Source organism: Hypanus sabinus, chromosome 5, assembly GCF_030144855.1.
Source record: "Hypanus sabinus isolate sHypSab1 chromosome 5, sHypSab1.hap1, whole genome shotgun sequence".
Taxonomy (NCBI): Eukaryota; Metazoa; Chordata; class Chondrichthyes; order Myliobatiformes; family Dasyatidae; genus Hypanus; species Hypanus sabinus.
Window position 1 is genome coordinate 147,305,388 of NC_082710.1, and position 12,579 is coordinate 147,317,966.

The 12,579-nt window shown below is 42.6% G+C and overlaps 1 protein-coding gene across 6 annotated transcripts in view; it reads left to right on the forward strand.

Moving 5' to 3' along the window:
- The first annotated feature begins 901 nt into the window (after window positions 1-901).
- LOC132394434 (rho guanine nucleotide exchange factor 7-like) overlaps window positions 902-12,579 on the forward strand; it is a 75,798-nt gene continuing 64,120 nt past the window's right edge. For 4 of the 6 annotated variants that reach the window (XM_059970591.1, XM_059970588.1, XM_059970589.1 and 1 more), the window contains exons 1-2: window positions 902-1,291; window positions 6,759-6,842. In XM_059970591.1, coding sequence (XP_059826574.1) covers window positions 1,127-1,291; window positions 6,759-6,842 — 249 coding nt within the window. In that variant the 5' untranslated portion in view covers window positions 902-1,126. The remainder of the gene's footprint in view (window positions 1,292-6,758; window positions 6,843-12,579) is intronic. The other 2 variants (XM_059970586.1, XM_059970587.1) reach the window with 2 other exon arrangements.

Below are 12,579 nucleotides of genomic sequence, written 5' to 3' on the forward strand. Positions count from 1 at the left end.
GGTAAAAGTGATATTAATAAAGTATTTAGTTTTATTCTTGTTTTGTTTGCCGCCAGTTTGCTGGGCTTCACTAGTGCCATCTTAAACCGGAAGCCATTCCAACGTCTCCTTTACGAAGTGCTGAGGGGTGGGTGTGATCTGGGATTCGACGTGGTCAGTGGGCACTGATTAGGGTCAGCAATTAAGAGCAGGTAGGTGGCTGTGTCTAGAAGTGGAGGGTGAGGTGGGGAGGGGTGGAGTCTGTGCATTTTGGGTGCGGTTCGGGGAGAATCTCCTGTGAGGGGTTGGGGTCAGGAGTGAGGAGGTGGCCTGGTGGTAGTAGGATCTGTGGTTGACAGGATGGGTGATGCACCATCAATAACTCACTCTAAGACGTGAGGTGAGATATCGGCTTTTATTGACTGGAAGAAGGAATAAGCAGTGAGTGACCACCATACTACATCCTGGAGACTGAGAGGCCAGGCTCAGGCCTTGATCGCCTTTATACAGGGGTCTGTGAGAGGAGCCACAGGAGCAGTCAGCAGGGGCGGTGTCCGGACAGGCACACGTAGTTCACCACAGTGGGGTCTAGGTCAGTAGGTTATGGGCTGGGTGGAAGATGGGGTGTTGCTTTTGGGGCTGAGGGTTGAGTTGGCAGGGTCAGTCAGTTGAGGGTGAAGTCAGCGAGTTAAGGGTGGGGCCGAGAGTGAGTCCTGTATATTGTGGTTGGAGACTGGGGTGAGGGGCAGGCCAGGGCATGTGGGTGGGGCCAGAAAGGTTTTTTTGTGTGCCGAGAGGTGTGGTCTGGGCTGTCTGGGAGTTCGTGTGAGGGGCGTGGTTTGTGATTGTGGGCGGTGTCTGTGACGAGGAGTGTGGCTTGGCGTTGGGGACGCGGGGTGATGGGCGTGGTCTCCGGTGGTGGGCGGGGTCTAGGTCGCGGGCCCAACCGGCTGGCGCTAGGTGGCGGCAGCAGCAGCGGTGCGGGCGCTGGGCCGCGCGAGTCGCGAGTCTCCGAGACGGACGGCGGCCTCGGTCTCGCCATGGTGGGCTCTCCGGGGGAGGTGGGGGACGGTTTGCCGCTGTGAGCGCGGCCTCGGACGTCGAGCCGTCAGCCAGGGCCTGGCGGCGGTGCTGAGCTGGGGCCGCCATGAGCTCGGCTGAGCAGACGGTGACCTGGCTCATCAGCCTCGGGGTGCTCGAGTCCCCCAAGAAAAGTGTGTCGGACCCCGAGGCCTTCTTGCGGGCTGCGCTCCGGGACGGCGTAGCCTTGTGTCGGCTGCTGGAGCGGCTGGTGCCGGGCTCGGTGCAGCGGGTGAGTGCGGCTCGGCCCCGAACCCCCGCCTGTTAACACCACCCAAGCCTCATTTCCCCCCACCCCAAATCTTATTCTCCTCCAAGCTCCCCAAACCTCACCCCATCTCTCAATCCCACCATCCCGTGCAATCTCACCCAAGACTCACACCCAGCCCTCGGTCACCCCATCATCCCACCCTTATATCCCCTTTCCACCCTCCACCCCTTTACCACATCCCCCCCCCCCGTCGCCCTCCACCGCTCCTAACCACCACCATAATCTGAACCCTCCCCCTCACCAACTTCTAGACTCATCCCCACTATCTCACACCCTCCCTGATCTCACCACCCGCTTCACCTGGGCATCCTGAGATATATCCCACCGATCCAGAGACCCTGCTACCCACCCTCTCACAAGCCAGGTCCGACCACACAATTCCTTCCTATTTGTCACCCAATCACACCCATTAGATCCATATCTTGCTCAGACTCCTTTCTTCTCTCTCCCTCACCACTACAGCTGCTGTCAAACTGCTTGAGCCCTTGTACCATGATGCAGTTCCCACTCTTCACCAGCCTGCTCCCTGCTCTTGCATTGTTTGACTCCAGCATCCTCCGTCACTTCCACCCATCATCACTTCCCACATCTGGATATCCATTGAAGCTCCCTCATCTGGAGTTCTAAGGCTAAGATTTGGATCAGCGGAGGTACAGCCCAGCAGGACCAATGGTTCACCATTTTGGTGTAGTCTAACTGGGCACAATGCATAACATTTCCCCTGGGTGGTAACAGCAAATCTTGTAACCTCGGGTTAAAATCAGTACACTTGGTCTGACTGTATACTTGGTTTTGTTTGAGCCAAGCACTTGTGTCCAGGGTCAACTTTTCTGTAATTTTTCGCTTTTGTGTCGGAGTTTCAAAGGTTCTTGATTAACAAGGGTGTCAAAGGTTCCGGTGAGAAGGCAGGAGAATGGGATTGAGAGGGATGATGGAATGGTAGAACAGACGACGGGCAAAATGGCCTAATTCTACTATTCCTTATCCCAAAATAGTTGAAGATTGGCCTTCTGAGGAAGATAGAATTTGAAGTAAAATTCCAAATTCCCAAAAAGAAAGACAATTCCAAGTCTCATCCTATTAAATGGTTTAATTCCTTTGTCATTTTTGATATGTAAGCTTTGAGTGAGGACTGATAGCATCCTCACTGCCCTGCAAGTGTGATAGAATAAACTTGAATTTTAATAAAAACAGAAACTGCTAGAACCACTTAGCATGTCAGGCAATGTTTTCTTATTTTTATTTCAGATTTCCAGCACTAGTTACAAAAGATATATTTTTAAAAACTATCAGTCTCCTAAATGCTTCACAGCATGGACCTTTGAATGGTCCTTCTGCATGCAGAAAACGTGGCAATCAATTTGTTTACATAACAAGATAATGCTCAAACAGAATTTATGCTGCTGTTACATAAAAATTGGCTGGACAACTATGAATAATTCTTCTTTCTTTTTCCACTCTCAATGTCTGTTGTTTTATCTGAAAGATGGACGTTCTGCCAGTACTGCACAAGATTTTTAGCCTGAATTTGTCCCCATAGTCTCGAGAGAGGACTTGAATTTAAGACCTTGTGGCTGGGGTGCAAGTGTGATTCCAAGGCTGCAGTTTAACACCTTGATAAAATGTGTGAGAGGGAGCTGATCCTAGGAGGAATGAGCATCAGTAGAGTGTTGAGTCTTTCAAACCAATAACTTGATCAAATCTAACAAAAGCAGAAGATAGCATCTAAACTATAACTGTTTTAAAGACAGCAGTGGTGTCTGAGACAAGTCTTTTGTCAGTGGCAGGGCTGGAGTTAGTTCCAAGTTTGTTGTCATATGACTGTACATATATACAACCAAAGGAAACGATTTTCCTCTGGGCTATGGTGCACCCACAAAACATACCACCTACAGCATATAAAACAAAATATTACCACAAATATGTTAATAAAATATTATTAGTAGTAAAATAGTATCAAATATAAGTAGTGTGTAGCATGGGTAAATAGTAAACAGCCCAGTATCCTAGTGGCAGGTCCTTTGTGGTAGCAGGGTATTCATTACTCTCACAGCCTGAAGGAAGAAGCTGTTACCCAGTCTGGCAGTCCTAGTCCTGATGCTCCTGTACCTTCTTCCTGATGGTAGTGGGTTGAGGACATTACAGGATGGATGGTTGAGATCCTCAACAATGCCTTGGGCCCTTTGTATACAGTGCTCCTGGTAAATGTCACAAACAGGGGAGTGAGGGAGAGACTGTAATTAGAGATATGTGCAGGCACCCATGCACGTATCTAATTATGATTAATTGAGAATACTGGGGTTAATGTGTAAGCCCTGCGCAATGGGAGCTGGTAACTGAGCATCAGAGAGAGGAGATCTGTGCTGTTAGTGGTGATCCCTTTCAATTGGAAGGGAAGCCATCCAGGTGTGAACAGTACTAGTTAATTTCACAAATGCGCAAAGCTCAGACTTAGCTCATGGAACAAAATTTCATGATGACCTTTCCCGCTTGTACTCCAAGTTAACAAAGCAGTCATTTGCAGTCCGCCCTCCTTATCCGCGAGTTCCACATGCACAAATTCAACTAACCGCGAATCGAGAAAGCCTGGAAGTGATCTTCCAGCACTCGATGCTCAAGCATTGTTCACCTCACATTTTGTTCGTTCGCTACTTTGTTCCAGTGAAAAAATGGCTCCTAAAAAAACAATTACGTGGTCAAAGCAATTACTCAAAGGCTAAGAGGGAGTGTAAAGTGCTATCTGTCTCATCGAGAAAGTAGGAATATTAGATCTTTTGAAAAGTGGCATGTTGCTTTCCGAAGTGGGACATGAGGTCGGTAAGAATGAATCGAGCATTCACACAATAAAGCAGAAAGAAGCTGCAATTCGTGGAAGTGTTAGTGCTGCCCCTACAACGGCAGAAATAGTCTCTCTGGTTCTTGATAAAGTGCTTGTGAAGACTGAGAAAGCATTAAGTGTGTGGCTAGGGGATGTGTCACAGAAGCATATCCCTGTCGATGGCCAAGTTATACGTGAAAAAGCTGTTTGTCTCAATGAGCACCACTGTGATGGGGTTGAGAGCGAGAGAAAAAGGAGTTTAAGACTAGTAAGGGATAGCTGGCTATGTAAAGCACTATAGCCTCAAGAACGTAAAGATCACAGGAGAATCGGTGTCTTGTTTGTTCGCTGCTTGTGTTGTGAGAGAGAGGAACATGTACCGTTTTTTTTTCTTGTCAATATTCCCTATACAAGACAGCGTAACAACTATTTACATAGTATTTCCATTGTATTAGGTGTTATAAGTTCTGTAATCTAGAGATGATTAAAAGTTTTACTCGTTTGATCATTATTCGCCTCAAGTCTTGTTGGTTCTCTGCTTGTGTTGTGAGTGAAAGGAACATGTACAGTTTTTCTTGTCATTATTCCCTAAACATTACAGTATAACAACTATTTACATAACATTTGCATTTTATTAGGTACTATAATCTAAAAATGACTTAAAGTATATGGGAGGATTTGCGTAGGTTATATGCAAATACTATGCCATTTTATATAAGGGACTTGAGCATCCACGTTTTTTTTGTATCCGCAGGAGGTCCCGGAATGAATCCCTCGTGGATAGGGTGGGCTGACTGTGCCTTGGTTTAGAGGCAGTCCTCTGAAAAACTACTTCAGTGGGTTCATAGAAAAAGTTATTTGAGGATGATGGGTACACAAATGTGCAGGAAATGGAAGGATATGGACATTGTGTAGGCAGAAAGCATTGCTTTAATTGGGCATTTGATTTCTGAGTTAGTTTGTCATAACATTGTAAGCTGAAGAGTTGGTTCCTGTTCAATGTTCGTATACCATAACTTATAACGGTTAAAAGGGGCAAGCTAAACAGCACTTTGGTGAGGAATTTAAAATTTTGATGATTGCACCAGAAAGAAAAAAAGACTGAGTGAGTTGAGAGGTTCCAGTCTGAAGAGTGAACTAGACCAGGATGAATATTGGAGATGTAGGGAAGCAGAAGGGAGTTGAGAGATTTGAGGAACATAGAGCATCTGAAATGTCAGTCTAAACCCAGGAAGAAAAGTTCAGAAAAATATTGTCAATCAGAAGATGAATTTTGCAAGTCTTTGAAGCAAGATTAAATTTAGGTTTATTTTAAGAATTGAGTAATCAAGTGTTGTTGTCAGTGGGACTAAATCTCAGGGAAGTTCAACAAAAAACCCTGTTACCCAGGGTCCGTCAACCAACTGAAAGATTAATTCTCCCCAGTCACTATTGACCAAAGTGCTAGTAAAAATCTAAATGTGGCCAATTACACAGTGAACTCTTTTGTGTGTCATCTCGAAATCAGGTTTAGTATCACTGACCTATGTCACGAAATATGTTTTGCAGCAGCATTCAAGTGTGGTACTCAAAAATCTCTAAATTACTATCAGAAATATACAAAAACTTAAATAGCACAAAAAGAGAGCACAGAAATACAAGGTGGAATTCATGGGCTGGTTCACTGTCCATGCTTATGCATTTTAACATTAATTTGTGTGTTTGTGGTAAACTGAACACATGGTTTTTGAACACACAAATTTCTGCAGATGCTGAAAATCCAAAACAACGTACACAGAGTGCAGGAGGAACTCAGCTGGTCAGGCAGCACCTATGGAACTGAACAGGCGGTTAATGTTTTGTGCCAGGACCCTTCTTCAGGACTGATTTGATTTTTGATCTTTACTTCCTATGGCATTGGGAAACATTTAAGTAACTACATGCATCAGGATCATCTTAGCTATATGTGTGAGGCATTTTCCATTAAAATTGATGACTGGTTTTTAACCAGCGTCGTCACCATCATACCAGAGGATGGTCAGTTTTGTACTGGCCAGCGGTGAGCTTTGTTTATCACAGAGACCAACTGTAATGGCCACATAATCCAGTGATAACAGTTAGACAACAGTTTATCTCTTTAGTACATTACTGACTTTATAATTTTGCTCTAAGTTAAAGCATAATTTAGTTATTTTGTACCTGACTGCTGTCTGACATTGAACTAGGTGTTGACACGTGTTGTATTTAATCTATATGTTGATGTAGTCCAAAGTTTAAACTCTCTGACCACCTGCTACCACCTCTGAATGCTTCTCTAATTCTGCCTCTACCCCATCCCCAGCTGTAACTGAGAAGGTTATGAATGTGTGAGAGATTTTTATTTAATTCTTTGGATACATCAGGATGTTGAGTGAGAGTGGTTACAATGTCTCTAGAAAATTAAGGGAGACTTGCACTGGTTTTAAATGTCAACAAGTAGGAATAGTGATCTTAGCTAACATGCTCACCATCCCGTGTAGCTGACTTTTAGCTGTGTGCAGTTTTCTAATTGTTTTAAGAGATGGGGATGTTCAGTTCTTGCTGGGAGCTTAGTTTGTGATTCAATTCTATCTTTATTTTTTAATTTTACAGATACACCAGGAACCCAAATCAGAGGCGGAATGTCTGAATAACATCAAAGAGTTTCTGAAAGCGTGCGGGGCACTTCGTGTTGAGGTGCGAAAGGTTCAAATTCATTTTTGTGATATGAACATCACCAGCAAACTAGCATTTGTTGATTATTCTGAAATATTTTGGACAATGATGGTTTCTTGAACCATTCAGAATGGTGAAGGTGCTTTCATGTAGCTCTTGGGTTGAATATTCAAAGATTTAGACATAACAAAGGGCCACTAATTTCATAGGCATTCATAGGACAGGCCCTTCGGCCCACCAAATCTCTGCCAACCATGATGCCAATCCAGCATCTTCCCTGCCTTATCTATATTCTTCCGTTTGTGCCTGTTCATGTGCTTGACTCATTGGCTTTTAAATGTCATTATATCTGGCTGCACAACCTCCCCTGGCAGTGCATTTTCAGGTACCTGCCTCTGTGTGTGTGTGTGTTAGTATACACTTGTTGATCTTTAAACTTTTAAATCAGAATTAAGTTTACCATCATCGTCTTATGAAATTTATTGTCTTACAGCAGCACTACAATGATCCCTCACCTTAAAGCTCTGTCTTTTAGTATTTGACATTTTAACCCTGAGAAAAAAGACTCTCTAACCTATCAACATCTCATAATTTTATAAACTTCTTTCAGGTTCTCCTTGTAGCTCCTATTCCCCAGTCTTGGTGAACCTCTTCTACACTTTCTCTGAAGCATCTGTATCCATCCTGTAATGGGCTATCAGCTCTTCAGTGGTACTTCAGACACAGCCAAATCAGTTTTGTATAGCTGTAACATGACTTTTTGGGGGCTTTTATTCTCAACACCAATGCCATATGCTGCCTTTACCCACGTTGCCACTTTAAGGAGCTCTGGGCTAGACCCCAAGATCCCTCTGTACTTCAGTGCTGTTAAGGATCCTGCCTTTACTATATTCTTTGCCCATACAGCACTTGTTTGGATTTCACCCCTTCTGCAATATCTCTGCTCATATTTCATATTGATCTATATCCTGCTGTATCCTTTAATAAACTTGCTCTCTGTCCACATCATCACTGGTTCCTGTGCTTGCTGCCCTACCTCCCCACGCCTTCTGTCTGCTGGCCACTCCCATTTACAACCTGCTTATATTTTGGGCTGAGACATTTCATCACGTTTGAAGTATTGACTGTTCATTCTCCTCCATGGACACTGCCTTCCCTTTGAATTCCTCTAGTATCTTGTCTGTGTTGATCCAGATTCTCAGCATCTGCAGTCTCTTGTGTGTCCATTTACAGCCTTCTCTCTCCTCCTTATCTTCTATCTACATTCAACTCTATAACAGCCTGTTTTCACCCCTCCCTCACTTCATTTAACAAATCCCCCAATACAAATAACTAAGTAACTGAATTATGAAACAATACAGGTCCTTCATAAAGGTAAACGGGCGACTCATCCATGCTGATCAAGGTTCCTACCTAAGGTAGTTCCATTTGTCTGCGCATAGCATATAATGCTCTACACTTTTCCTATCCATGTACCTATCCAAATGCCAAATGTTATTGTACCTGTCTCAACTGCTTCCTCTGGCAGCTGTTCCATTTACCCACTACCCTTTGCATAATGTTGTTACTTGGGTCCTTTTAAAATCCTTCCCCTGTCATCTTAAACCTATGCTCTCAAATTTTTATTTCCCTTTGCCTGTGTGCATTCACCCTATCTATGCCCTTCATAATTTTATGCATCTATAAGGTCACCCCCTAAGTCTCCTATACTGCAAGGAATAAAGTTACTGCCTGTGGAAGTAGATTCCACAGTAAAGTGCACAAGGAATTGGGTAAATACTCTTTCAGTGGGAAAAGATCAGGGACTGTGGGAATAACTTTTTTCATAGAGTTCACGTAATTTGGACTCCATGATTGTAACATTAGGCTGACATTCAAAGTGAAATGAGCGCTGAGTGTTTACTTATGGGTTCGGGTGAAGGAGCAGTGTGAGCTTCGTGTGAAGTGGGGTTAGGACATGGAGTACACATGATGGATGATCTCACCTGGTCCCTCAATGCCGCCTCTTTAGTCAAGAAAGCACATCAGAATCAGGTTTATTATCACTGGCATGTGTCTCCACTTCCTGAGGGAGGTCAAGACGAGTGATATTTCCTCTCCCCCACCCCCCTACCTCCATTCTAACCAGTTTTTACAGGAGCACGATTGAGAGTGTGCTGACGGGAATTGCAAAGCACCTGAGTACAAGACCCTCCAAAGGAGTGCGAGGACTGCTGAAAGGACTATCAGGATCTCTTTTCCACCCATCCAAGATATTTATCAGGAGCAATGTGTACGCTGGGCCCTCAGCATTGCCCATGAAACCTCCCATTCATCTAACAATCTCTTTTACCCCTTGCCATGAGGTAGGAGGTACTGTAGTATTATGAAAAAGGACTGATAGGATGGGAAATAGCTTTTCCCCCAGGCTGTGAGACTACTCAACTCCCTGTCACCACCTATGTCTCACCATGTATGAAGCGTCAGTAATGTTATATTATTTACTTTTTAACTTGTCATAAATGCACCTTATTATTAATTTATTTGTGGTAATAGTATTTTGTGTTGTGTGTGAGTTGTATGTACTGTGTTGTGTACCTTGGTCCCAAGGAACGTTGTTTCATTTGGTGATATACATGTATATAGTTGAATGACAATAAACTTGATAATTCCTCAAGAGAAAAAGGATGTGATTTTAATTTCATTTTAAAATTATTGCATTTTATTTCAAACAAACTTTCAGGCAATTTAAGAAGCAGAAACTTAAGGTTGAATAGAGTAGGAGTGGTTTTTCAAATGAAACAGATAATTGCAGCACAAGCTACTGATAGGTTGGTGTGTTTAAGTGGGAAGTTAATAGTGGAAAAAGCTGGGGTTGAAATATCACATGAACATAGTAGCAGGAAATGTGGGCAAATAGGATCAGAGACTTGCCATTTGGAAGGAGATTGGCATGGGAGTACTAAGCATATTAACCAGATTCTAAGGATAAAGCAATGTGGGCTGCGTCAGTAGAGGTGTAGAAACCTAAAGATACACTGCAGAAAAGGGCCCTTTGGCCTACTGATTCTGCATGGACCATCTGACACCCATTTACATTAATCCTACCCTAACCCATTTTTTTTTACAGGGATAAAGGGTGGATTGATCAATGTTTTCAGGATATTAAAGATAGGTTTGATTAACTGCAGAACTACTTTTTCTCAGAATATTTTTCTTTCAAGAATGAGGTTGGGAAAACCACTTTGCATAATAGTTAATAGCTGTTTTGCAATGACATTGGAGACTACATGGTTGATTTTATAGTCCAAAGACTTTGAAGAATGGAGTCAAAGGGAGGTTAATGGTTAGGTTGCACATTAGACACAATCTTTATCGAATGGCACAGAATTTGAGAATTGGCAATTTTCTGTTATTCATCTGTATCATTGTTGATCTGGAGGAATATCACTTTTTGTTCTAATAGTTGGATAAGCATCTTATTTTCACTATAAATATGGCCAAAGTGTTTTAGTGTGTTTATAATGTGATTACCAATTTAATGAACTATTGAGAATTTTTGCTCAGTAATTAAACAATACATTAAAATTAATGTTATGTCACGAGGTAGTCAAGTTTTAAAAATATGAATTTATAATATGGTTTACAACAAATCTTAATTGAGAACATTAACAAGTTAATCAGCAGTGGGGTTCAACATTTCCATTTCCACACATGTATGTGTGTTAGGTAAAAAGAAATCATCCTAAATTGCTACATTCTCAAAACTGGTTTCAGGCTAAATATTTCAGCTACCTGGAAAATTTTAATTCTTTTTAACGTTTCCAGATTTTAACAGGATGTGTTAATTCATGCATCGCAAATTATGTGCCTTGGCAGTTTACGTAGGTGACTAAGCCATGACTTCTCTCTTGTATTTAATTTTTCTGGATTAGTCAGTGCTACTGAGTTTGCAGAAATGAGGGGCTTCACCTGTGTGTAGAAACTCGGAGAGCAGAGGAGGTAAAGGGATTTGATGGAGGTGTTCAAGATCATGAAGGATTTTGACTGAATAAATGAGGAGGAACAGTTTCTGAATGCTAGATAGGAATCAGAAAACACAGTTAAGAAAATTGGAAATGAAGGGGGAGATTAGGAAAATATAATGTAACAACTGTGATTTGGAATGTGCTGCTGAAAGAGGGATGGAGACAGATTAATCAACTTTTAAAAGGGAATTGGGTAAATTCTGGAAATAGTAAAATTTATTACAGCGGGATTAACCAAATGATTGGCAGCCTGAGAGATACAGCTCATGCCTGACGGAGTGCAGCATCCTGTGGCACATCAGTCTTTGATTTTTATGCTGCAACCTTTTTTTTACCCAACTCATTGAAACTCATTTTAGTTTCTTTATCACCAGGAAGACAATGCTTGTGTGGTTTAAAATATGGCTTTAGTAGCAAGGTTCTACTTTAATCCATAGCCCTTTGTGAAAGGTGGAAGATTCCATGCTAACAGCTCAGTTTATACAGGCAGTCACAGCTCCCCTAGAGATCATCAACTGGCTATAGAAGTGCTTCTGTTTGTGGGGCAGGAGAGAGAGCAGAAGGTGTAAGGAAGAGCATGTGTGCCTGTTGTGCATGTGTATGTAACCTGCCTCCTGAGTGCATGTACTTACCCCCTTCTTCCCTCCTCACCAATCCTCTGGTGCAGCAGAAGAGCTCCTATTATTAGAAAGAAATTGCACTTCCACCAACACCTTTCATGATATCTGGATGTCCGTGAGAGCTGACTTTCGATGATATACAGTTAACATTGTAACTTCGGGGTTGCAGCAGCCAATTTGTTCATGGTGCACTCCTATGGGGTAATGATCAGATGAACCAGATTAAAGGATGTCAGATGAGGAATGAACATTGACTGTGACAATCTTCCCCCTCTGCTCTTTGAAATAGTGCCCTGGGTTTGCTCAGAGAAGCTGTACTAAGGTTTCTACCTCGCATCAAGCTGCTGTAAGTTAGTGAGATCTTGTCGTGTGGGCAGGTGATAGACATGATGTAAAGTCAGCTAGTACTCATAATTCCAAATTCAGTACACGCACCCTGTGTGCATAGTTTGCACTGATATCATGGAGGGATTAGAACCAATATAAGACCACTTTGCATTCTATGTTGAACACTGCAGAGTTTGATAAGGGGGGTATTGTTTTTTACTGGAATGCTCTTGTTGCAATATAAAGTCGGTCTAACAGCATTGGATGATTCATAAATTTGCTTCCATTTCTAAATTCTGCGTGTTTTCTCTCCCCCCCAGGGGTGTTACAGAATAGAACATTTTGATCTAGTTTGTGCTTTAAAAGTATTTTAAAATTGCACTGATATCCAGGATTAACTTCCAAACTGCTGAAATAGTGGAGCATGCTCTGTTGAGTGAGAGACTCATGTCGTCATCCAGGTTTTTTTTGCAGCAAAAGCTTTTTACATTTACAGTTCTGGTTTGCTGTTGTAGATTCGGTGTAGATCAGTACTAAGTCCTGTGATTCTGCATTAAGGTTAGTTCTGTTGCCTAGTCTGTAAATCAAAGGCATAAGCAGCAGTTTCCACACTTTGACAGGAATTCCATTTATATTGATAAGCCAGAGGTAGGTGTGTACATGCTCTTTTTATTGGTTGCACTTAGGAATGAAGACAAGTCTTCACAGATTTAGCTGCATTCAAGTATACATTGGTGCCTTTCTTTTAAGTTCTGGGATGTTCATTGTGGCAAACATCTCTCGACTTGTTAGCTTTCGATGAGC